At 36.4% G+C, this 27,966-nt stretch overlaps 1 protein-coding gene across 1 annotated transcript in view; it reads left to right on the top strand.

Annotated features, from left to right (window-relative positions):
- LRP1B (LDL receptor related protein 1B) overlaps positions 1-27,966 on the top strand; it is a 1,897,582-nt gene that overhangs the window by 1,137,782 nt on the left and 731,834 nt on the right. The window contains exons 17-18 of the mRNA XM_036857483.1: positions 3,909-4,034; positions 10,287-10,403. Of these exons, the coding sequence (XP_036713378.1) occupies positions 3,909-4,034; positions 10,287-10,403 (243 nt within the window). The remainder of the gene's footprint in view (positions 1-3,908; positions 4,035-10,286; positions 10,404-27,966) is intronic.

Raw genomic sequence — 27,966 nt, 5'->3', positions numbered from 1 at the left:
CTTTAGCTTCTATTTAGCTGTTTATCATTTGCTGTAATGGGAATAGTTTCATATTTCTGGTAGGGATGAAGAAATGTCCTACAAATATGGAAGGAAAACAATTTGAGAAGCAGATTAAGTAAACTTTTGAAAATACATTTGATAAGAATCACTACCTGAATGGTTTTGAGAGATATGAAATATTTTTATATGAAGAGAGGTATGTGACATTTATCTTTTGTCTTTTGATTTGACTTATATATATTATTTTTAAAAGAAAATGATTTTTTTTTCAGTTAATGACATTTTTTCAGTTAAAGTGGCTAAACTAATTGAGAGTTAATTGGCAACCCTTCGTTTTCCTTTTTATTTCAATCAAGAATATAAAAATAAAGTTTTAAAGATTCCTTGTTAAGAATGAACAAAATTGGGGACAAAATTCCAAGAATATGGACTTTTAAAAAATATTTTCAAATTGTATAAAAATACATAATACATAAATTGTAATTAATACATAAATCTAATACTACTTTCTCTTAATTTCCAAACGTCTCGACTCTGACTTCAACATTATCAACTTCTTATTTTCAATCCTGTTACTATCTATTCTCTATAAAGTGTGCCACAAATAAAATGTTAAATACTAAATTGATACAATTAGCCAAAAATTTTGGAGTGGGAGGAGCATTTCATCTAAGGGTAGATTTTTTTTTTTCCTACTTTTTAACACAAACAATGTATTATTTATTTATTTATTTATTAATAGATCTTTATTGGAGTATAATTGCTTCACAATACTGTGCTAGTTCCTGTTGTACACCAAAGTGAATCAGCCATGTGCATATCTATGTCCCCATATCCCCTCCTCTTGAGCCTCCCTCCCACTCTCCCTATCCCACCCCTCTAGGTCATCGCAAAGCACCGAGCTGATCTCCCCGTGCTATGCAGCTGCTTCCCGCTAGCGAACTATTTTACATTCGGTAGTGTATATATGTCGATGCTACTCTCACTTCGCCCCAGCTTCCCCCTTCATTAGATTAATTGCCTCATTCCTCATGACTCACAATGTTTATTCACGGTTACAGTGAATGCTCCCTGCGTATCAGCTCCCTGCATAGTCACAGAGTGCATGAGTAGAGCACAGATATTTCATCACAGTATTTAGGAATTTATCCTATAGGTCCCTGTTCTGTGTGATTGTTCTTTTCACCAACTCATAAAGAAACTCATCTCCTCTATGAGTATAGGGGGCATTACTACTGTTAACTGTAATATTAAAATTCCTAGTCAATATTTTTTTCTTTCATTATTTTCATCACATCACCCAAACCTACACCATGGACTTTTCCTGGTGTCTTCTACTTTATGTATAATCCATATTCAATTCTATCAATAAATCTCATCTCTTTTACCTCTTAAGTAATTAATTTTTTATCATTACCTCATCTAAATCTTCACTGCATAAATTAGGCTCCTACCTGAGATGAATGCAGTGGGTGTCCTGCTGTTACTCCTACCACTATTCTTCCCTTAACTAAAAAGCCCACTTTCCATGCCACTCTCTCACTTTGTCACAGCATACATACACTACCAAACATAAAATAGGTAGCTAGTGGGAAGCAGCTGCATAGCACAGGGAGATCAGCTCGGTGCTTTGTGACCACCTAGAGGGGTGGGATAGGGAGGGTGGGAGGGAGGGAGACGCAAGAGGGAAGAGATATGGGAACATATGTATATGTATAACTGATTCACTTTGTTATAAATCAGAAACTAACACGCCATTGTAAAGCAATTATACTCCAATACAGATGTTAAAAAAAAAAAAAAAAGCCCACTTTCCACATTGCTTCCAGTGTGGTATTTGTAGAATGAAATTTAATCTTGTCATTTCAATAACTGCATAACCTACAAGATAAATTCTAAAATCTATTGACTCCACAGAAAGTACTTCATGTTATGTCTCACATTTACGTTTTTAGCTTTTAATGTCTATCATGTATCCACTTAGCCTCTTTGTCCTTGTCATGTTGAACTACATGTAAATCTCTAAAAAATGTCCTTCTCTTTCTTCTGTGATATTGCATTGTCTGTTCCCAGTTACGGAGTTCACTGTAGTTTACCATTACGTCCATAGGGAAGTCGTTTTTGAACACCAAATATCTCCTTCTCGATACAGCCCAGTTGAGTTAAACATCTCTTGGATATTCTCTTATTATGGTAGTTGCCAAACCATATTGCAATTTTATGCTTACTTATTTGATGCATCTAATAGATGAGAAGACTTCCTGAGGAGACACACTATGACGTAGCATCTTTTTAGTCTCAGAGTCTAGAACAGCAACTAGCATGTGGATGGCTGAATGACTGAATACATGGGGCAGTGGAAAACTAAATATCTCTGGCCACCTCCCAGCAGTATGGTGTCTTCTTTAAATATTGCTGTGATTCTGAGCAGCATTAGATTCCTGGGGTTCCATGGTTAATATTTCAGCACTGCATAATTCATATCAGGGGATTATTTTTTATTGTAAGTACTCATAAGCTTCGACCTTGAATTCTGTTATCATTTTACTTCTCAACTCCAAATCACAAGACAATGGATTGTGTTCGGTCCTCCTTTTTAACCTCCCATTTATAACACTGTGAGAATTGCCAAGGTCTTTGATCAAGCTTCACTGAAGTGCTTATGCATAATGTTAATACTTTAAAATGTTGACCCTCTAATATATTGGATGACTTTTATCCTCCTGAGCAGCTATTCTTGCTAAAGTCCCTGAAGTGAGTAGAAAATATTAATCATGCTCAAATACCAGAAAACATAAGGCCTTTCCTCCTGTTTATTTATTTATTTTTTACTATGTATGAATAAAAACTTCCAAAAAGTGATAAAACCACTTTATCACTAAGGCTACTTTAAATAAATAGTGTTTTGTAGAAACTAACTAGAAAGGAATACATTTTCTATGCAATAGCATGATAAAATGGCTATTTTTCAAATTCTAAATAAAACTAGTACCAACATTTATTTTTATCATACAGAAGTGCAACTACTGGGCACAAGGAAAATTAGTTCAGAAAGAATGTTGAAGTTATGAAACAAATACTGAAGATCATGCCAATTCAGTTAGGAATTTAGCCTCCAGAAAGCAGGACAAATAATCACAGGAGGTTAACTTTAAAATGGCCTCCTGTTGTGCTTAGATATTGGAGATTTAATCCTTAGCTGTGCTCAGCTTCCCATATGAGGGTTGGTCATGTCCTCAGTATATTTTGTGGCTGCATGTTTATTTGTTTATATTAGGGGAAAAGACTCATGATGATTATTTTTGTTATTAATATTATTCAGGATCTTATATTTAACATCAACTCCAGGTCACAAGTGATGCATTTTTATTTTTCGAATTTTCTTTCCGGTCCCAGAAAACATTGAGCAAAACATAACAAAATTAGGCTTATTTAATGTTTCAAGAAGTGGATGTGCGGTTTAAAAAAAAAAAAACACAAATATTTTTGATATGTGATTAAATTATTTGCCACATACTTGTTGCATTCCACATTAAAATTTGAGGTTAATTTTCAATGTTTTCGGTAAAAAATCTGAAGTTCAATCTCCTATTGTGATAAGTGATGGGAAAAGAGACTTAACGGATGTAGTTGGTTTTACTGAAGACATGAAAATGAGTATATTCCCTTTTATCTGAACTTTAATTCCTTGATATTTTCTGTAAAACTACTACATTTTAACAGAGCCTAGAGTGTTATTATTTTGTATAAAATATGAGACAGTGAATGACAGAAGATACAGATTAGTTGTACTAAAATATTATAATTACCGTAAAATTTCCATGACTATTCCTTAAAATAATCATAATTTTATCCAGTTTTAAATTGTTCAACTTACTTCTCCTCTCCTCCCTGCCTCACCCCAGTCAATCATAGCTGTCCTGATGATCAGTTTAAATGCAAGAATAATCGCTGTATCCCCAAAAGATGGCTTTGTGATGGAACTAATGATTGTGGAAATAATGAAGATGAATCCAGTCAGACTTGCGCAGGTAAATGTTTGCTTGGATATATACATAAATCTCCTCCAAAGTTAGTCTCCATAAAAATGCAGGTCAATGCCTTGAACTAAGCTGACTTTCCTAGTGCTGATGATCTGATTTTTGCAGTAGTAAATGAATTCAGAGTTTGATGCCACAAAGGCTAGAATACAAATTAATCTTCTACTTCATCTTTGGGTATGATTCTGCTTTCCAAAGTAATTTGGCACTTTATCTATTCATATGAGTTGACTGTTGATACACTACTTGGACAAGACTTGTCCCCGCTAAATCTTACTTGGCAATGGAGGAAGAAGTTCGTGAGTATACTGTGATGTAGGCCCTCTCACATGGAGAACTACTTTTTATTTTTAAACCTTGAAAAAATAATTTATGTATTTTATTTAGTCTGCTGTAGAATACGTCTGTAAATTGTTTTATGTTCCTGGCATATTATTTATGTGGGATAGTTGTTTTCTTGTTTTTTTTATAAAGTCCCAAGACCACTAAGCCTATTTATATTTCCATATAATTTATCCCATTGCAGTAAATCTTTGAATCCCTAGCTACATTCTCATTCTGTGTGATTTTTAAAGGAGGATTAGGGATTGACTAGCTAGTTATAGTAGTAAAAGTGAAAATGCTATGTATAGGAGCAAATAAAACAATCAGTCCTAATTAGTAAGATTTCTAAGCCACTCCAGGCCTTCAGTCCACTAGAAAATAGAACGCCACTTGCTTGCACCTTAAGTGCCACTTTAAGTGACGGCTGCTGAGTTTGCCACTCACTACTAGGTCTTCTTGTCAGTATATTTATGATAGCTATTATGGTCACTGCACACCTTTACAAATTGAATAAAAAGAGCAAAGAGAAAAATAAATATGGCTTTTAGCTTTGAAAACTATGTTGTCATGTTACAATGTATTTGCCTTTTGTTTTACCAAAATGAATAGGTCATATAGCTCATTATATTGGAAAGATATGGCAAATTCATTAGATAATTTCCCTGGCTGGGCCATTTCTATACATTTCTAGTTATAGGTGTGTACATGGATATGTATCCTAGATAAATTATTTCCCATAAGGGGATTATTTTGTAATTTACTTCACTATCCTGTAGCCTTTGGCATTGTGACTACTTTATATCTAAAAGAATATGATTTCCTACCAGAAGCCAATTTTCTATTATGTTTCTTTGGGATTTATCCTTCATGGATCTACTAATTTGATAAATATTTATCACAGCACTGGGGACAGAATGAGGAAAAATACGTAATACCTTTCTTTAAGAAGCTAAGAGCTAAGGTTAGGGGAAAGACATGTAAACAGGCCATTCCCATGCAGCATTCAAAGTGCTAAGTTGACCCTCAAATGGGAGCATGTAAAGGAACAACTAATTAGTCTTTGGCTATCTTGGAAGGCCTCCTGAAGGAGGGGATGTCTAAGCTAAGCCTTACCAAAAAAAAGCTGAAGAAAAATGACTAAATAACAGTTCAAGTTATTTAATTAGAAAAAATCTGATAAAACCACGTGTTAACAAGATTGTGGTAAAAAAGGAATCATCATACATTCTTGGTGTATAAATTGATTTTCTACATTTGGCCAAATCCAATAAATGTGAAGCTGTGCATACCTTCAAGTCGATAATTCTATTTCTAGGTTTATACTCCAATACCTATGCACATAGAGATGCGAATAAGAATTTCATTGCTTTAACACTGGTAATAGTGGGAAATTAAAACAAGCCAAATGCCCATTACAGGAGAAAGGAAATATATACATGTATCTCCATATATGCACATGTATATACATATATATATTCACTGTTATATTCACACAATAGTATTTTATTCATAATTAAAATGAAAAATTAGAACTCAAATATCAACAGGAATTAATTTTAACAACGTTAACCAAAAAAATTGCAGAATATAAACAATTCAGTGCCATTCATATGAAATATGAAAATACAAAAGAGTTCTATATGTGCTTATTGATTTACAAATGTATAAAAATAGGAATAAAATAGGTATGGAAATGAAAAAAAGAAAAATTAAGGATAGCAGTTACCTTTCTAAAAGAGAGAGGGAAATGTGATTGGGAAAGATTACACAGGGGACTTCAAATGTAACTATAATACATAATTTTTTAAATAAAAAATCTGTAGCAAATATAGTAAAATATTAAGATTTGATAGAGCTATATGATGACAAACAGGTATTAATGATATCATTCCCGATACTTTTCTAGATGATAGAAATATTTTACTGAAAGAACAATGAGTGATTGATGAGCATAGATCGTGGCGGGTGAGGTGAAGTCCGTAGAGGGTGGAGGGTTGGAAAGTGTGCCTGGAAGGGAAACAGCATATGCAAAGCGGGCAGAACAGAGCTAATAGGCAGGGCTTGGGAGTTGTTCTCCATCAACAACAAAATGTTTTTGCCTACTTTTGAGGGAGACCCAGAGGACAAAGATGAGAAGTACTTAGATTTGAAATTTTTTTTTTGCCCCATAGTAATCATGATGATCTGTGGCTTCAAGCCTAGGCAATTTCAATCTGGCTTTTTTCCCACAGCATAGAACTCTGGTTTGATTACATAATATTTGTTCTTCTCATATCCACCCACAAATTTTAACTAAATTCAAACTAGACAGATAGGATTGCATTAAGAAAACCTGGTGTATTAAAAAACATCAGACTTTTTTACACGAGAAACTGAAGAGTATATTTTTATATGACATAGGTTTTGTTTAAACGGAATGCTTCGATTAAAATACAGCACAGGTAAAGTTTAGGAACAATGTGTTAAGCTCTGTTCTTCTCCTCCTCCTTGTTGTTCCTGTGCATTGTGGGATTTCTCACTGATACATGACTGCAGGGGAGGCATAATTAGTGATGGGTAGAAAAAATTCACATTGTGACAGTGAATTTCTGATTCACTGCTAAATAAACAATTCCACTGAGGAGGTGTAAATTTCCTCCTCATTAAAGCAGCATTTGCTATAAAATTAGAGTCCTTTGGGGCTGCTCTGCTAATCTCACCTCCAAACTAACTCAGAGCTGATGGGGACAAGAACTGAGAAAGTAAAGGTTGTGTCTTCTTGATACAAATCTAGTGATTAAAAGGTGATAATTTAGTCAATCTGATTATATCATATAGACAATACTTGTAGATTTATGGAATGAAGCATCTTTCTTATCTGAAATCAGTTAAATTTGCCTGGTAGACTAAGCAGATCATTTTCTCCATGATTAGAAAAGACAGTGAATTCATATATTTTATAATAAGCCAGTAAATACTCTTAGAAATAAGGGGTCATAAAAGTTGTTCAAGCATCTGAGTTAATGAAGTGACACACAAATTCCTATCCCATAACAATGTGAGGTAGGTCATACATGATGTGAGATAGGTTTCTAGGAATCCTTTCTCATTCTTCTCTCTAATCAGCATAGCAGTCCTGATGAAAGAAGACCATCTGAGAAAACTTGCTAGAGTTAAACCTGAATGACTAGGAGAGTGATATAAGGACATTGAACAGAAAAACATTGTATTGGAAATTTTAATATACTCTTATTATGGGTCAATTAGAGTTTAATGGAGATGGAAATATATAATAATATCTTTTTTTAAAGCAAGAAACAAGAAAGACCAAAGGAATAAAATAGGTAGGAAATGAGGGAGGAAAGGAGAGATTTAGGAAAGAAAGAAATGTAGTGAGAACAAAAGAAACGAGAAAGGGAGGGAAAGAAGGAAAGAGGAAGGAGGGAGGGAGGAAGGAAGGAAGGAAGAGGGAGAGACGGAAGAAAGACAGGAGGAAGAATTGAAAAGAAAACTGTCTTATTAAAGTTCTCTTAAAACTCAAAAGGTAAAAAGTATTTGCTGCAACCAGTGAAATGATACAGAGGCATGTAAGAAAAAAATTAATAATCTGTCTCATAGCTCTATGCCCTCCCCTTCCCACCAAGTAAACCAAAGCCAACATCTTCACGCTTCTATAGGCTAATGCAAATATATACTTATTTTTTTCCAAGTAGGCATGGTTTTGTTAAAATTACCTAGGAACTTTGTTGATTTAGCCTAAATGTTAGAGTAATTTAGCAGAAAATCCATAGGGTTAACAAAATAAAATAATACAGGAATATTGAACCCTACTTTAAAATTTCAACATTGAAAACTTCAGAATCATATGTGTTTGTTGGGCTCCTTAAAGTCTGTTAATCTAAAGCAACTTACTTGTAAAAAGGGAAAAATCAGATATTACATAAAATATTTTAGATTCAGGACCCTTATCCACATAATCAAAGCAAAATGCATACTGTAACAATTTTCCTGGTCTTTCTAATTATAGACACTGAGAGTAGAAACACTATATCCAATGTAATATAACAAATCAAGCCAGAAATGTTTCATTTGTTTTTCTCAAGTAATCTTTTAAATATTCACCAAAATAGGTATACATCTTTACATAGCAAGTACACTTTTCTTAATGGAAATAACTAGTATATGACTTTTAAGAAATTACTTTAAATCACCTCTGAAACCCTAAGTTATGGAAACCCATTCTACTGTGTTCAGATGACTTTGAACCATACTCTATTTTATACCAACCATCAGTATTAAAGTTCACAGGGTGTTTTGATGAAATAGGAGCACATCCTCCTGATTCTCAAGCCCAGGAAAAAAGAGGACATCTATAAACTAAGCAATGTTCTCTAATCATAGCCACAGGAACTCAGACCCTAATTGTTCCTCAACTGTCCAATCTTTATCTCACCCAAATATTGATAGGTCTGAGTGTCCCCTTCCCAACATTTCCCACTCCTTCCTTTGGTCCAATAAAAAGAAGGAGTGCTGGTTTACTGATAACTCAGGAAAACAGGTTTGTAGCTCAGAGTGACAGAAGGAAAAACAAAAAAGAAAATCAAACATTTAAAAATAACTAAGTATGTGATTTGCAGAGACGTGGAAGGACCTAGAGATTGTCATACAGAGTGAAGTAAGTCAGAAAGAGAAAAACAAATATCGTATATTAATGCATGTATGTGGAATCTAGAAAAATGGTATAGATTATCTTATTTGCAAAGCAGAAATAGAGTCACAGATATAGAGAACAAACATACGAATACCAAGGGGGAAAGTGGGGGGTGGGGGATGAATTGGGAGATTGGGATTGACATATATACACTACTATGTATAAAATAGATAACTAATGAGAACGCACTGCATAGCACAGGGAACTCTACTAGGTGCTCTGTGGTGACCTAAATGGTAAGGAAATCCAAAAAAGAGGGGACATATGTATACATATGGCTGATTCACTTTGTTGTACAGCAGAAACTGACACAGCAGTGTAAAGCAACTATACTCCAAAAAAATAAATAAATAAAAAATAAAAAGAAGTATGTGACAAACTAACACCCGGGAGAAGAATTAAGGAGGCTATCTAGGTTCTCATGTTTTCAAAAGTTGATCTGATCATAACAGAAAAAGGCAATCAAACCCCTTGTAGAACATAACCCCTTTACTGAATAATTTTAAAGCACTGCTTTAGGCTACTGGAGAAAGCAAGGTTCCCTGTGTGTGTTCATTGAAACCCTTAAGAGAGCCCAAAGCAAAGTTCATTAGTATACTTTGATTAAAAAGTCATACATTTTTATATAACTGTGCTTAAAAGTAAGTTTTAAAAAATCCATTTTAAGGCTAAATGTATGTTTTAGAAAATGTTTTCTGCATTGTTGATCCATTCTTGAAATAATTTGGAGATCAAGAAATAAATGCATTGAAAATGTTAGAGGACAAAGACAATTCTGACCCCATAATTGGAAACCAGTTACCCTGATAGCTCCAAATCCTTCCTCCTGCATTGCAGCAAGCTTCTTGATTTATTGGCAAAGGCTTTGCAAAATTATTTTTTGTTAATTAAAAGTTGGATGAAATTTAATTCAGCCATATATTCATAAGCATGTGCTGGGCAAAAATTGTAAAATGATGAATTCATAGCTTCGTTTATGGAAGTGTGTGAGGATTTCAGGATATCTTGTCACTTAGCATTCATTTTAATTGAAGGGCAAAGCATGTGAACTTTAGAAAAGGCAGGCAAGCTGACATTACCAAAACTTTAATAAAGGTTTATTTAAAAAATATGTAATAGAGCAATGTAACATCTTATGTGTAAAAGGGTTATTGCATGATCTATTTTATCCTTAATGTTGTTCAAAAGGTCTCTAAATTTATCCTTTGTACATTAATTGATCATTTTAGCCAGAACATGCCAGCTGGACCAGTTTTCTTGTGGAAATGGGCGCTGCGTTCCCAGAGCATGGCTGTGTGACCGGGAAGACGACTGTGGGGACCAGACCGACGAAATAGCATCTTGTGGTAAGTTGCGAGTGAAACATGCTCTTAGTGGAGATGGTGTCAAACAGAAGATTCTATCACTATAATCTCTCTTAAAAGGCTATTTATTTCTCTATAAATACAAGTTGACAAGGCAGAAGATCTGTTACTTTTTATTACTGCCTTTTGGGCCTGAGTGTGTACTTGAATGATCACTGCAGAGTATGTCCCATTCATGAGGCAGTAACCATATCCTCGGCTAAAATAAATGGATCCAAACATTGCAGATTTTAGTAGGAGGTGGTTATTATTAGGCTAACAGGACATTCTCAAATGTTCATTATTAATCTTATGTCTATAATGATCAAATTTTTCAAACTGAATAGCTCATAAAGTGACATTTGGAGTAAATGAGGAGAGCATGTTTCTTGTTTGTATGCATATGTTATACTCTTGGAGCAATAAACTATACAGGCTGAGAATACATAGTTCGTAAACAATTTGTTTCACCTCTATAGAGTCATATAATTCTGAAGGACAAAATTTTTATTAGTTTAAAACGTTTTTGTTAATAACAAAATTCCTAACCACTTTCCACTGATCCTCCTACTTTTTTTTTTTTTTAAACATCTTCATTGAAGTATAATTGCCTTACAATGGTGTGTTAGCTTCTGCTTTATAACAAAGTGAATCAGTTATACATATACAATATGTTCCGATTTCTCTTCCCTCTTGCATCTCCCTCCCTCCCACCCTCCCCATCCCACCCCTCTAGGTGGTCACAAAGCACCGAGCTGATCTCCCTGTGCTATGCGGCTGCTTCCCACTAGCTATCTATTTTACATTTGGTAGTGTATATATGTCCATGACACTCTCTTACCCTGTCACATCTCACCCCACCCCCTCCCCATATCCTCAAGTCCATTCTCTAGTAGGTCTGTGTCTTTATTCCCGTCTTGCCACTAGGTTCTTCATGGCCATTTTTTTTTTCCTTAGATTCCGTATATATGTGTTAGCATACTGTATTTGTTTTTCTCTTTCTGACTTACTTCACTCTGTATGACAGACTCTAACTCCATCCACCTCATTACAAATACCTCCATTTCATTTCTTTTTATGGCTGAGTAATATTCCATTGTATATATGTGCCACATCTTCTTTATCCATTCATCTGTCGATGGACATTTAGGTTGCTTCCGTGTCCTGGCTATTGTAAATAGAGCTGCAATGAACATTTTGGTACATGACTCTTTTTGACCTATGGTTTTCTCAGGGTATATGCCCAGTATTGGGATTGCTGGGTCGTATGGTAGTTCTATTTGTAGTTTTTTAAGGAACCTCCATACTGTTCTCCATAGTGGCTGTATCAATTTACATTCCCACCAACACTGCAAGAGTGTTCCCTTTCCTCCACATCCTCTCCAGCATTTATTGTTTCTAGATTTTTTGATGATGGCCATTCTGACCGGTGTGAGATGATCTCTCATTGTAGTTTTGATTTGCATTTCTCTAATGATTAATGATGTTGAGCATTCTTTCATGTGTCTGTAGGCCATCTGTATATCTTCTTTGGAGAAATGTCTATTTAGGTCTTCTGCCCATTTTTGGATTGGGTTGTTCGGTTTTTTGTTATTGAGCTGCATGAGCTGCTTGTAAATCTTGGAGATTAATCCTTTGTCAGTTGCTTCATTTGCAAATATTTTCTCCCATTCTGAGGGTTGTCTTTTGGTCTTGTTTATGGTTTCCTTTGCTGTGCAAAAGCTTTTAAGTTTCATTAGGTCCCATTTGTTTATTTGTGTTCTTATTTCCATTTCTCTGGGAGCTGGGTCAAAAAGAATCTTGCTGTGATGTATGTCATAGAGTGTTCTGCCTATGTTTTCCTCTAAGAGTTTGATAGTGTCTGCCCTTACACTTAGGTCTTTAATCCATTTTGAGTTTATTTTTGTGCATGGTGTCAGGGAGTGTTCTAATTTCATACTTCTACATGTAGCTGTCCAATTTTCCCAGCACCACTTATTGAAGAGGCTGTCTTTTCTCCACTGTATATGCTTGCCTCCTTTATCAAAGATAAGGTGACCATATGTGTGTGGGTTTATCTCTGGGCTTTCTATCCTGTTCCATTGATCTATATTTCTGTTTTTGTGCCAGTACCAAACTGTCTTGATTACTGAAGCTTTGTAATATAGTCTGAAGTCAGGCAGCCTGATTCCCCCAGCTCCATTTTTCGTTCTCAAGATTGCTTTGGCTATTCGGGGTCTTTTGTGTTTCCATACAAATTGTGAAATTTTTTGTTCTAGTTCTGTGAAAAATGCCAGTGGTAGTTTGATAGGGATTGCATTGAATCTGTAGATTGCTTTGGGTAGTAGAGTCATTTTCACAGTGTTGATTCTTCCAATCCAGGAACATGGTATATCTCTCCATCTATTTGTATCATCTTTAATTTCTTTCATCAGTGTCTTATAATTTTCTGCATACAGGTCTTTTGTCTCCTTAGGTAGGTTTATTCCTAGATATTTTATTCTTTTTGCTGCAGTGGTAAATGGGAGTGTTTTCTTAATTTCACTTTCAGATTTTTCATCATTAGTGTATAGAAATGCAAGAGATTTCTGTGCATTAATTTTGTATCCTGCTACTTTACCAAATTCATTGAGTAGCTCTAGGAGTTTTCTGGTAGCATCTTTAGGATTCTCTATGTATAGTATCATGTCATCTGCAAATAGTGACAGCTTTACTTTTTCTTTTCCGATTTGGATTCCTTTTATTTCTTTGTCTTCTCTGATTGCTGTGGCTAACACTTCCAAAACTATGTTGAATAATAGTGGTGAGAGTGGGCAACCTTGTCTTGTTCCTGATCTTAGTGGAAATGGTTTCAGTTTTTCACCATTGAGGACAATGTTGGCTGTGGGTTTGTCATATATGGCCTTTCTTATGTTGAGGAAAGTTCCCTCTATGCCTACTTTCTGCAGGGCTTTTATCATAAATGGGTGTTGAATTTTGTCAAAAGCTTTCTCTGCATCTATTGAGATGATCATATGGTTTTTCTCCTTCAATTTGTTAATATGGTGTATCACATTGATTGATTTGCGTATATTGAAGAATCCTTGCATTCCTGGGATAAACCCCACTTGATCATGGTGTATGATCCTTTTAATGTGCTGTTGGATTCTGTTTGCGAGTATTTTGTTGAGGATTTTTGCATCTATGTTCATCAGTGATATTGGCCTGTAGTTTTCTTTCTTTGTGACATCTTTGTCTGGTTTTGGTATCAGGGTGATGGTGGCCTCGTAGAATGAGTTGGGGAGTGTTCCTCCCTCTGCAATATTTTGGAAGAGTTTGAGAAGGATAGGTGTTAGCTCTTCTCTAAATGTTTGATAGAATTCACCTGTGAAGCCATCTGGTCCTGGGCTTTTGTTTGTTGGAAGGTTTTTAATCACAGTTTCAATTTCAGTGCTTGTGATTGGTCTGTTCATATTTTCTATTTCTTCCTGGTTCAGTCTCGGCAGTTTGTGCATTTCTAAGAATCTGTCCATTTCTTCCAGGTTGTCCATTTTATTGGCATAGAGTTGCTTGTAGTAATCTCTCATGATCTTTTGTATTTCTGCAGTGTCAGTGGTTACTTCTCCTTTTTCATTTCTAATTCTGTTGACTTGAGTCTTCTCCCTTTTTCTCTTGATGAGTCTGGCTAATGGTTTATCAATTTTGTTTATCTTCTCAAAGAACCAGCTTTTAGTTTCATTGAGTTTTGCTATTGTTTCCTTCATTTCTTTTTCATTTATTTCTGACCTGATCTTTATGATTTCTTTCCTTCTGCTAGCTTTGGGGTTTTTTTGTTCTTCTTTCTCTAATTGCTTTAGGTGCAAGGTTAGGTTGTTTATTCGAGATGTTTCCTGTTTCTTGAGGTAGGCTTGTATTGCTATAAACTTCCCTCTTAGCACTGCTTTTGCTGCGTCCCATAGGTTTTGGGTCGTCGTATCTCCATTGTCATTTATTTCTAGGTATTTTTTGATTTCCCCTTTGATTTCTTCAGTGATCACTTTGTTATTAAGTAGTGTATTGTGTAGCCTCCATGTGTTTGTATTTTTTACAGATCTTTTCCTGTAATTGATATCTAGTCTCATAGCATTGTGGTCGGAAAAGATACTTGATACTATTTCAATTTTCTTAAATTTACCAAGGCTTGATTTGTGACCCAAGATATGATCTATCCTGGAGAATGTTCCATGAGCACTTGAGAAAAATGTGTATTCTGTTGTTTTTGGGTGGAATGTCCTATAAATATCAATTAAGTCCATCTTGTTTAATGTATCATTTAAAGCTTGTGTTTCCTTATTTATTTTCATTTTGGATGATCTGTCCATTAGTGAAAGTGGGGTGTTAAAGTCCCCTACTATGATTGTGTTGCTGTCGATTTCCCCTTTTATGGCTGTTAGTATTGCCTTATGTATTGAGGTGCTCCTATGTTGGGTGCATAAATATTTACAATTGTTATACCTTCCTCTTGGATCGATCCCTTGATCATTATATAGTGTCCTTCTTTGTCTCTTGTAATAGTCTTTATTTTAAAGTCTATTTTGTCTGAAATGAGAATTGCTACTCCAGCTTTCTTTTGATTTCCATTTGCATGGAATATCTTTTTCCATCCCCTCACTTTCAGTCTGTCTGTGTCTCTAGGTCTGAAGTGGGTCTCTTGTAGACAGCATATATATGGGTCTTGTTTTTGTATCCATTCAGCCAGCCTGTGTCTTTTGGTGGGAGCATTTAATCCATTTACATTCAAGGTAATTATCGATATGTATGTTCCTATTCCCATTTTCTTAAATGTTTTGGGTTTGTTATTGTAGGTGTTTTCCTTCTCTTGTGTTTCTTGCCTAGAGAAGTTCCTTTAGCATTTGTTGTAAAGCTGGTTTGGTGGTGCTGAACTCTCTCAGCTTTTGCTTGTCTGTAAAGGTTTTAATTTCTCGGTCAAATCTGAATGAGATCCTTGCTGGGTAGAGTAATCTTGGTTGTAGGTTTTTCTCCTTCATCACTTTAAGTATATCCTGCTACTCCCTTCTGGCTTGCAGAGTTTCTGCTGAAAGATCAGATGTTAACCTTATGGAGATTCCCTTGTGTGTTATTTGTTGTTTTTCCCTTGCTGCCTTTAATATGTTTTCCTTATATTTAATTTTTGACAGTTTGATTAATATGTGTCTTGGCGTGTTTCTCCTTGGGTTTATCCTGTATGGGACTCTCTGTGCTTCCAGGACTTGATTAACTATTTCCTTTCCCATATTAGGGAAGTTTTCAACTATAATCTCTTCAAATATTTTCTCAGTCCCTTTCTTTTTCTCTTCTTCTTCTGGGACCCCTATAATTCGAATGTTGGTGTGTTTAATATTGTCCCAGAGGTCTCTGAGACTGTCCTCAGTTCTTTTCATTCTTTTTTCTTTATCCTGCTCTGCAGTAGTTATTTCCACCATTTTATCTTCCAGGTCACTTATCCTTTCTTCTGCCTCAGTTATTCTGCTATTGATCCCATCTAGAGTATTTTTAATTTCATTTATTGTGTTTTTCATCATTGCTTGGTTCCTCTTTAGTTCTTCTACGTCCTTGTTAAATGTTTCTTGCATTTTGTCTATTCTATTTCCAAGATTTTGGATCATCCTTACTATCATTATTCTGAATTCTTTTTCAGGTAGACTACCTATTTCCTCTTCATTTGTTAAGTCTAGTGTCTTTTGACCCTGCTCCTTCATCTGCTGTGTGTTTTTCTGTCGTCTCATTTTGCTTATCTTACTGTGTTTGGGGTCTCCTTATCACAGGTTGCAGGTTCGTAGTTCCCGTTGTTTTTGGTATCTGTCCCCAGTGGCTAAGCTTGGTTCAGTGGGTTGTGTAGGCTTCCTGGTGGAGGGAACTAGTGCCTGAGCTCTGGTGGATGAGGCTGGATCTTGTCTTTCTGGTGGGCACGTCCACGTCTGGTGGTGTATTTTGGGGTGTCTGTGGCCTTATTATGATTTTAGGCAGCCTCTCTGCTAATGGATGGGGCTGTGTTCCTGTCTTGCTAGTTGTTTGGCATAAGGTGTTCAGCACTGTAGCTTGCTGGTCATTGAGTGATGCTGGGTCTTGATGTTGAGATGGAGATCTGTGAGAGATTTTTTGCCGTTTGGTATTACGTGGAGCTGGGAGGTCTCTTGTGGACCAGTGTCCTGAAGTTGGCTCTCCCACCTCCGAGGTACGGCCCTGATGCCTGGCTGAAGCACCAAGAGCCTTTCGTCCACACGGCTCAGAGTAAAAGGGAGAAAAAATAGAAAGAAAGAAAGAAAGAAAGAAAGAAAGAAAGAAAGAAAGAAAGAAAGAAAGAAAGAAAGAAAGAAAGAAAGAAAGAAAGAAAGAAAGAAAGGAAGAAAGAAAGGAAGAAAGAAAGAAAGAAGAGGCTATAATATAGTGAAGTAAAATAAAGCTATTATAAAGCAAAGCTATACAGACAAAATCTCCCCCAGAAGCATATACATATACACTCACAAAAAAAAAAGGAAAAGGGGAAAAATTAATATATCCTGCTCCCAAAGTCCACCTCCTGAATTTGGGATGATTCGTTGTCTATTCAGGTATTCAACAGATGCAGGCACATCAAGTTGTTTGTGGAGTTTTAATCCGCTGCTTCTGAGGCTGCTGGGAGAGATTTCCCCTCCTCGTCTCTGTTCGCACAGCTCCTGGGGATCAGCTTTGGATTTGGACCCGCCTCTGCCTGTAGGTCGCCTGAGGGCGTCTGTTCCCCGCCCAGACAGGACGGGGTTAAAGGAGTAGCTGCTTCGGGGGCTCTGGCTCACCCAGGCCGCGGGGAGGGAGGGGTACGGAGGAGGCGGGGCGAGCCTGCGGCTTCAGAGGCCGGCGTGACGTTGCACCAGCCTGAGGTGCGCAGTGCGTTCTCCCGGGGAAGTTGTCCCTGGATCACGGGACGCTGGCAGTGGCGGGCTGCACGGGCTCCCGGGAGGGTCGGTGTGGAGAGTGACCTGTGCTCGCACACAGGCTTTTTGGAGGCGGCAGCAGCAGCCCCAGCGTCCCACGCCCGTCTCTGGGGTCCGCGCTGATAGCCGCGGCTCGCGCCCGTCTGTGTAGCTTGTTTAGGCGGCGCTCTGAATCCCCTCTCCTTGCGCGCCGCGAAACAAAGAGGCAAGAATAAGTCTCCTGCCAAGAGGCAAGAAAAAGTCTCTTGCCTCTTCGGCAGCTGCAGACTTTTTCCCGGTCTCCCTCCCAGCCAGCTGTGGTGCGCCAACCCCTTCAGGCTGTGTTCACGCCGCCAACCCCAGTCCTCTCCCTGCGATCCAACCGAAGCCCGAGCCTCCGCTCCCAGCCCCGCCCGCCCCGGCGGGGGAGCAGACAAGCCTCTCGGGCTGGTGAGCGCTGCTCGGCGCCGAGCCTCTGTGCGGGAATCTCTCCGTTTTTTCCTCTGCGCCCCTGTTGCTATGGGATCCGCGCTGTTAGCCGCAGCTCGCGCCCGTCTCTGAAGTTCGTTTAGGCGGCGCTCTGAATCCCCTCTCCTCGCGCACCAGGAAACAGGGAAGAAAAAGTCTCTTGCCTCTTCGGCAGCTGCAGACTTTTTCCCGGACTCCCTCCCGGCTAGCTGTGGTGCGGTAACCCCTTCAGGCTGTGTTCACGCCACCAACCCCAGTCCTCTCCCTGCGATCCGACCGAAGCCCGAGCCTCAGCTCCCAGCCCCGCCCGCCCCGGCAGCTGAGCAGACAAGCCTCTCGGGCTGGTGAGTGCTGCTCGGCGCCAAGCCTCCATGCGGGAAGTGTGGGAATCTCTCCGCTTTGCCCTCCACACCCCTGTGGCTGCGCTCTCCTCCGTGGCTCCGAAGCTTCCCCCCTCTGCCACCCGCAGTCTCTGCCCACGAAGGGGCTTCCTAGTGCGTGGAAATCTTTCCTCCTTCACAGCTCCCTCCCACTGGTGCAGGTGCCGTCCCTATTCTTTTGTCTCTTTTATTTCTTTTTTCTTTTGCCCTACCCAAGTACGGGGGGAGTTTCTTGCCTTTTTGGAGGTCGGACGTTTTCTGCCAGCGTTCAGTGGGTGTTCTGTAGGAGCAGTTCCACGTGTAGATGTATTTCTACTGTATCTGTGGGAAGGAAGGTGATCTCCGCGTCTTACTCTTCCGCCATCTTCTCTCCTCCCCCGATCCTCCTACTTTTGAAAACAATAAATATTTATTATTACATAAAGTTACAAATTACCCCCATTTGTACCCATGTATCAGTAGGTTGTATCATCATTTGTCTCAGTAATGTATAGTGAAACATAGTAAAGGAATGAACCAGGTTTTCTAAGACTTGTACTTTATTTCAGGCATGGCTATGGATTTTTAAAATTACTACGGGGAAACATAAATTAGACATGCGTAGCACATTTATTAAAATAGAATACAATTGGGTATATATTTTTAATAATTTGACCCCATGTTATAATATTTCTAACAGTAGGGAAATAAGAAGACATTTTTGTAACCCTTCAATTTAAATGGCTCTATTAAGGGCATGCATTCTCTGTTTACCTAAAATTTTATTTTTTAAATGTTTTTTTCTACTAGACTAAGTCCCTGTAGACATTTGAGTTTATAGCCTCTGATAAAGTAAAGATAAAGTATTACTAATTGGCAATTGACATTGTAAAGAAGATAGTAGAGGTGTTGCAAAAAAAAAAAAAAGCAATAGAGAATCACACAATTAATTGTACATTTTACATGTAGAATTTCCAAAGCCTGTGATTGAACAGTGTATCCTCTCTCCTTTCCAATGTCCAGACCAATCATGTGGCTGGGTCTACTTCTAGACAGCTCTCTTTTTTAGAAAACCTTAAATGCTTGTCTGTTCTTAGTATCTCCATCCAGAGTATACCAGAAAGGTAATGAGAAACCTGAAAACATTAAATACAGAGAAACCCTGGAATCAAAGTCCCAAGTCAGATAAGAAATGCCATGAAAACAATATAGACTAGGAAAATACATAATGAGCTCTTTAGAGAATTTCGATTAAGACTTTGAGCTGACTTATTTTGAGTAACAGGTCTAGAGTAAGACTTTTGTCTTTATTTTAATGATAACTTAATTGAATCAAAGGAGAAAAAAATTACCCTAAAATTTCAATAATAATAAAAATAATTATACCAGCAAACTAACATAATTTTCATGAGGTGAGGGGAAAAGAGGGTCAAAGGGAGTCCAGACACATACTTTCCTACTGAATCTTTACCACAAATCTATTAGAAACATATTACTGTCCACACTTTACAGTTAAGGGAATCAAAACTTAGAGACATGAGTAACATGCATGAGATCACAAAACTAATAAATAGCAGGATCAAACCATGAATCCAAGTGTGCTTGAAACTAAAACTCAGCCATTTCAGGTTGACCTTGTTTGGGAGCCTTGGACAGGGTGCAAATAGGGGGCAGATAATGCCATTATATTATACATATCCATAAATATCTTATTTAAATGCACATCCACCTATAGTGAGTTTTATTCATTGGTGTGTTGGTAAATCTTTCAACATCTCCTAGTGGAGAGGAGCCCTGATCTAGTGTTTGCCTATTTTTGTGGTGTAAATACTCCCACCCATGCCAATATCAAGTTGCCAACGTGACTCTCTGAATGTAGAATTGGGAAAAGATGTGCATACCAATATACAGTATTTCTGTGGTATAGATAAAATTGACACAAATAACTTCAAAAGCAAAATAATTAGAAAATTATGAACCTTGAGTATTAATTACCCTTGTTTTCAATGTTATTTAATTATAAATTTATATTTATTATTATTATTTAAAATAATGGCCGTGTGCTTAACAACTGACTCATAGAATCCTTGAAAATTTAAGAATTAGCTCTGCAAGCTCGTACAAGATGCCTCCAGTACACCACAGGATATGTACACATTATGAAATTTAGTTGTCAAATAGTATAGTTCTGAAATATAGAAATTTTAGAGAATGTCAGTAAACCACATGGGTTAGTCTCAGTACCGTTTCTTCTTTACAACATAAGAAACATGTTTCTCTCCAAACATGTTCCTCTCTTTCAGAACATACATTTATCTCTCAGATTGTCATTTTAACTCAAAATCTATGTCAGTAGAGAAGCTGATAGTGAAGCTCTGGTAGACACAGTCTCACTTTTAAAGTTGTAAGGGAGAATGGCCTGAATTTCTGTCATAACAGACATTATCTCTGCACTGAATACAGAATCACAAAAAAACAATTGTAAATTGTTTAATTCACTGCATTTATAAGAAAACCAGTCACTCTACTTGGCAATAATCCAGAAATAAATATAGATTTAGCTAATTTTCAGTTCTATTAAGCATCATGGTAAAATTTGGACTGATCATATTTCACTTTTCCTTTTGGTGTTAGCCGAGTTCCCATAGATTTAATCCAACTAGAAGACTCTGCAATCATTTTTTTTTTTTTTTTACACTTCAGCTCCATGAACCACCTCTGTTATGTTTAAAAACTACTGTTGACACTGAAAAGAATATTAAAATTTGGCTTTAAAAACATGAGAAACCTATGATTAGAAATGTTTCTGGTAGTAATTAGGAGCTGAAGGTACTGTAACGGAGGGTCAAATTTTCAGTGGAATTCACTGTCACCTGTTTGCAAACCTAATTCATTCTACTTGCATTTGCCTTTGTAAAATAATTGCACATTTTAGGTTGAGATTATATGTGGGCAAACACATAATTAGAAAGGCCCTTGAGTATTCTCTCTTAATCTTTAAACAATCTTTTAACTTTTTTAGTAGGTTACCTGTGCAGAAAGGAGAATCTATAATTTGATGGTGCAAATGAGAGAGGAAATGTTAAAATTGTGAAGCTTGTCTTAGAAGTATGTCAAGGAACTAAATGGTCAATCTCATTTCAAGGATAGGATTTAGCACTGGTTCTCAACTTTAGTTGTCAATTAATGAATCACTTGAGGAGCTTTAAAATCACTTACCCATGCCTCACCCCAGGCTCCTTAAATAAGAATCTCTGGGGATAGGACCCAAGAATCAGTATTTTTAGTGCTTACCAAGTGGTATGAATAGACACTCACGTTCAAGTACCTTTAAGGCTCCAGTTATCACCCTTGAGCAAGCATGGAATCTCTGGAGGGCTCATTAAAAAACAGAATGCTGGGCCCCATTTCCAGAGTCTCTGATCCAGTAGGTCTTGGGTGGCGCCTAAGAACTTACATTTCTTACAAATTTCTAGTTGATGTAGATACTCGTGCTGCTAGTCCGGAGACCACACTTTAGGAACCACTGACTTAAGGGAACCACCATTCATATTTGATTTTATCTAACATACACTTGATGACATAATTATGTTTATATATGCAGAATTAATTTATGATGGGAGCAATTATCCAGACAAATGTCATTCCCATCTCCAAATTACAGCATTAAATATAAGGATATTTCACGATGAAATAAAAGAATATTTCAAACAAACTTGCACTTTTGCCCCTTGGACAATTTATAGTCAAAAACAGTATAGCTGTTTATTTTAAAATTTAGTTTAACAATCTTTGGGTTGTTCTATCTTCCAGGTATCTCCATATAGCTTACATTTATTATTATTTTTTAATAAATATGTCTTGATGTGAGTTGGTAACTTCTGATCTGTTCAAAAGATTTAACTTTGGAAAATACCTAAAATTTATTAACAGATTGAAAGATAATTCAATGGGGTATAAATAAAAATCCACTAATTGTGTCAAAAATATTTTCAACTATATTATTAGAAAAACAAAGTTCCTGATTTTAAGTATAGTATTATTATTTGTTTAATTACAAATAATACAAAGAAAAAACTGGATATGTGTGTAACAATTTTAATTCATGGGAATTATTAACCCAGTGGAGTATTGATAAAATATAATAATTGTCAGGAGCTGCTTTGCCATTCTTTAGTAGCATCCTGGCAGACCCAGTGACTCTGGTAACTTTTCGTTTCTATAACTTGATTCAACCCATTTTAAAACTCCAGTATTATATCTTAGTCAAAGCTTTCTCCTCCCCGTTGCCAGCTATACTTGAGGTTCTAGGACCTTGGATGAGAGGGGAATGTGTTCTGCTTTTTCACTGTCTACTTCTCCTCTCTTCGCTAGCCTTAGCTCTTCAGGAATAGGGGAAAGCTGGAGGAGACAGGTAACATCTTTTTAAGTAGGTCTAGTGATAATCTTCTCACTGCTTCTCTGCATGTCATAGCCCTCTGACACATCAAAAATGTAGCTCTCTTGAGAGGCTCTTATGTGAGATTTTCTGAGAGACCCGAGGTCTCACCCCTCCTGAGGTGTCACCCCTCTTCAGAGTTCCTTGAACTTTCTCTTTTTTCTCCGTTTTCTCTTCTTTTCCCTTCTTCAGGGTTCCCTCACATCTAGACCTAGATCTCTTTTATCCGCATCACAGATGGTATAGCTCATAGTCTTAAGTTGCTAGAATTCCCTTTGCTTGGTGGGCATCTTCTTGGTTGGATTACCAATATGACAAAAGAAGTTTTGCTGTCTTTTTCTGGGTCCACTTTTTTTTTCATTTCCCAAATGTGAGCAGGCTGCTCTCCTAATGACCCACCTCTTAGACCTGCCACCACTGTGCTTTTTTTTCTTCTTCTTCTCTAGACAGGGTAAAATGGTCAGTCTACCTCTTGAGCAAATACAATCAGTTCTCTTTTCTTATACACCCCAAAATTGTCATGAATGATTCTCATGGAGTCTCTCACGAAGCTACACAGCCTGAATCTGTAACCTTGTCCACAGGATCACTCTTTGGATAACCAAAGGCACCATGATGTCAACCTAGACTTTCTCTTTTCTAAGTTAAACACGACGCTTCCTTCAAATTTTCTTACACGAACATTTGCGGGCTCTTTCCCTACCCATTGCCCTATTATGCATATGCTTGGATTTTTTAATGACCTTAGTAAAATTAATGCCCTAAAACAGGCAGTTGATGTACAGAGTTTCAGTTTTGCAAGGTGAAAAATTCTAGAGATCTGTTGCACAGCAATGTGAATATAATTATCACTATATAGTTAACACTACTGAACTGTATACATAAAAATGGTTAAAATGGTAAATTTTATGTGTTTTTACTGCAATTTTTTAAAAAAGTCATGGCCTAGAATTAAACAGAACATAGTATCTCATATGTGGTATTTTTACAACAGATTATAGTGGGTTTATTACCTTCAGTGATATAGATTCTAGGCTTCTGTTAAGATAGTCTTAGATGGCAGCCTTATCATGTAACTCACATGTTGAGCTCCCAGTCAATTAAAATATCTAAGCTTTTCATATAGACTAGATCACTCCTTTGGGGTACTTCTAATATTTACATTTCAACATTCTTTTAAGTTTTATTTTGATAGTCTTCTGATTCTTCCTTACCTACCTATTTTAAAATGTGTGCATGGGTGAGGTCCTTTCCATTTCATACTGTCACTCTTAGACCTCCCTTCTCTGATGACTCTTAACACTTCACCCAATTTTGTAATTTTGAATACGTAATGCTAATGATGTCTTCCAGTTTTGTGTAATTCAAAGATTTGATAAGCATAACTTTTAAGGCTGTAACCAAATCGTGGTGACAAAGACATGAACCTTTTAGAAAGCAATTAAAAACATCCTGGGGAAAACTGATCCAATAATTAAAACTCTGTGAATACAATTTTTAGTCAAGTACTCATCCACTTAAATTTACTGTCATCTCATCTTGCATGCATGATACTTTCATTTATCATGACAAGACTTCTCAAAAAGTTTGCTAAAAAGACAGGAACACTCTGTTTATAGAATTCTCATGTTATATACTTACCTGAAAACTGTATCAGCAAATAATTAAAGTTAGTTTGACATGAGTTAATTTTATTTTACTCATGAGAAAACAGTCTCTTTAAAAATGCTGACAAAAAAATGTTTTAACAAATTCAGTCTAAAATTATAGTCAGAGATATGTGTAAACTTCACCTTCTGTAGTTCGCAAATTTTCACTCATTTTTGGAATTGGGACAATATTATTTACCATTTTCCAGTTTTCATTCCTCTTTCCCATCTTCCACTTATTTCAAAAAGGCTGTCAATATTCTGAGATTAAAAATGTTTGATGTTTTATTACTTGTTTGATAACTTATCTCAATATGACAATAACCATTTTTAGAAATTAGGTATTATATTTTTCTCATTTCTTGGGCTTAGAGCTTTAATTTCCTCTCATTTTTGTTTGTTCTTTACTCTCCAATCTGGCAATAATTACTTTTATTAAAATGATGAAAACCAAAGAAATGGAAAAGTTCTTTTCCTGCCTGTGTCCTTCAAATGTATGCTTTGTATCCCAGATGGTCTTGTTCTGTTTTTTTCTTGTTCCATACATTTATATTTAAACATTCTTATTATTTTTGTTTAGAAATGGTATGCAAGCTTCTGTTGTCTTCCCGTTATTATTAGGTATGCGACATGCTTTTGGATTTGTCTCAGCTTATGATTCCCTTTTTTGCACATACTTGACTAATAAGGCTCTGTATGCAGAAAAGGGGGAGGAGGTTAAGCAAACCTTGATGGAGTATATTGAAAGCCACAGGCAGAAATAATTAAAAACAGCTTTCAGTTCCTTGACCTAACTCAGCATTTCCCCAAATTCTTGCTTGAGCATATGAATCACCTTGGGTACATATTACTGATAAAGATCCCCAGGTTTCTACCTGCCTTCCGCAAAGATTCCCCATTCAATAGGTCTTGCATAGAGTTCAGGAATCTGTATTTTGGGAAAATCACCTCATGTGATTCTTATCCCAAGACAAGACTGGAGAATATAAACTCTGTGATTTCAAATTCTCTACAAATAAGAATTTGTTAGTGCTACTGCAATGAATTATCACAAACATAATGGCTTAAAAGAACAGAAATTTATTCTCTCACAACTTTGGAGGCCAGAAGTCCAAAATCAAGGTGTCAGCAGAGCCCCCTTTCAAGGGAATCCTTTCTTGCCTCTTTCAACTTCTGTTGGCTCCTGGCTCTCCTTGGCTGTTCCAGCATAACTCTAATCTCTTGTCTCCATCTTCACAGAGATTCTTCCCTGTGTCTCTTTCTCTTTCTCCTATAAGGACACCAGTCATTGGATTTAGGTCCCAGCCTTAATCTAGGATGATCTCATCTCAAGATCCTTAATTACATGTGCAAAGACCCTATTTCTAATTAAGGTCACAATCATATGTACTAGGGTTTAGGATTGGACATATCTTTTTGATCCATACAATTCAGTCCACTACATCTGGGGAGCTTTATTATGCCCTATACCACCAATTGAATTTTAATGGGGGCTCAGGTATAGGTAGTTTTAAAAGCTGAACAGGTAATTCTAATATGTATCCAGGTTTCTGAAATACCCTCCTAATAACTATTCATTTAGTCCCTGCCTCCTGGTTAACTTCTCACCAAATCCCTCTATAATATTCCTCCAATCCTCAAATTCTCTTGCTTTTCCTTTGTATCTAGAGCTCTGCACTAACAGAAGTAATTTGCTGGCTCACTAGCCACTGGGCAATAATAATTATAACCGCCTCTATGGTGCTGGCAGAAACGCAGGCCTTTAAATTTCTGTCAAAAGTAAACATGAATTCTTCAGAGATTTCAGCAGCATTGATTTCCTCATTGGTTATACACACACTGTATATATATACACACATATATATGCACACACATATACGCATATACTCAAACATATATATAAATGTATAATCAGAATCAAACGAGATAATATGCAAAATCTAGATAGTACTTGGTATCTAGTATCTAGTAGTCATCCAGTAGAAGATTATAGATTTCTTTTTTTCTTCCTTTCAAATAATTTTCTATTCTCAAATGGGAATAGATAGATAGATAGATAGATAGATAGATAGATAGATAGATAGATAGATAGATAGATAGATATTCTCAATTGGAAATATATATTTTCAACTGGAGTTGAAGTTGGCCCAATTGAAATTAGTTCAGAAAATAGCAATATTTCTAAATCCTTATTTTCTAATATTAAATTTAGTGTTTTGAAAGATGTCAGATTGAAGTCCTGTATTGATCCAGGAAACATCATTTCTATCATGCTGAGTTGGCATTCTGCAAACAGAAAGCTGTGTACATATGCCAATATTTGAATCACAAGTTGCTGTTCATTGCTATGATGAGATCTTTTCTAGCATTTGAGCAGATCATAGGTGACTGAAGTTGGGACCCTACCCCAGGGTACTCTGCCAGAAAGCAGTCAGGATGTAACTTCTGTGAGTCCTCCTGAGACAGCATCCTTTTCAGAGCCAGCATCCTTTCAGAGCCTCCTGAGCCAGCATCCTTTTCAGAGCCTCATCCTTTATTGATCTGCTCTCCAAATATTGTGACATCAGCTTTTCTGTTCTCTAGAGTTCACCAAGTCAGGTGTTCTCACCTACTATGTTCTAGATGCCTGGGTCATAAGAGAAGACAAAAGGCAGAGTTTCTGTTACAGGTTAGGGGAGAGAAGAAAAAAAAAAAAACATACCTCAATCAGCAAAAAGACAAAATAATTAAAAACTATGACAAGTGCTATGAAAGAAATAAGAAGCTAATGACATTTTTACCTGATGTGCTTATGTGTGAATTTTCTAAATATTGATGCATTTTTATTAGCAAAACTTTATACATATCCTCTTCTTTAATATGTATAAATTCTTACACAGGAGAACTGTGTCCTTATATAGTACTGAAATTCTAGGTTCAATATATGCCCATAATCTAGTCCATCTCTATCACTGTTTTGTATATAACTACATATATTTGTGTGTGTGTGTAGACACACATTTAGCTTTAAAAACTCAGATAATATATAAAACAAAAAAAACCTAGTAGTTACTTTACCTCACCCTTTTCACCAACTCCAGTGGCAACCGTTTTTAACTCTTAGCCAAGTTTTCTGGTTACTATTTCTATTTTTTCAGTAAAATGTTTAACCACTATTTCTTGATTTCCCAAAATTATACTTGTCTTTTGGCTTCCTCTTAACTAGAATATTCTGTAAATTAGTTTTAAATTAAAGCTGTACAAGTAAATTAAAGTTGTACAACTTTAGAAAATAATGTGTTGTCATAATAATATAAGAAGTTGTTACCTCATGATGTAGTTAAAACCAATGAGAAACTATATTGAGAGAGTGGGAAAGGGAAAGTGTGGAGTACTAAAAGAAAGTAAAATTCTCATTTTTAATAAAGACATTTAGAATGGTATATAATTTTCAAAATTTGATTAGTAAAATATTGCTTATTGGTCAGCTTCCATAAATATATGGACGACTATATATCAATCATTTGTGATTTTCTTCAGTTTTAATAAAAATGATTATAATGTAATTGTTGCACGAGAAAAAGTCTGGTATAATATTTCTTCTTCGGAAACTATTGAGACTTGCTTCATGGCCTGGGAATTTATCGTTTTTGTAGAATTCCCTTGTGAACAGAAGAAAAATGTGTATTTTTTGTAGGTTGCTGTAGATTTCTTTTGACATATAGATGGATAGACAGACTGATAGATGGTTAGATGATATTACTCAAACTTATTAATTATTTTAAT

Source organism: Balaenoptera musculus, chromosome 7 (genome assembly GCF_009873245.2).
Source record: "Balaenoptera musculus isolate JJ_BM4_2016_0621 chromosome 7, mBalMus1.pri.v3, whole genome shotgun sequence".
Lineage (NCBI taxonomy): Eukaryota > Metazoa > Chordata > Mammalia > Artiodactyla > Balaenopteridae > Balaenoptera > Balaenoptera musculus.
This window is presented reverse-complemented; position numbering and strand designations above follow the sequence as displayed.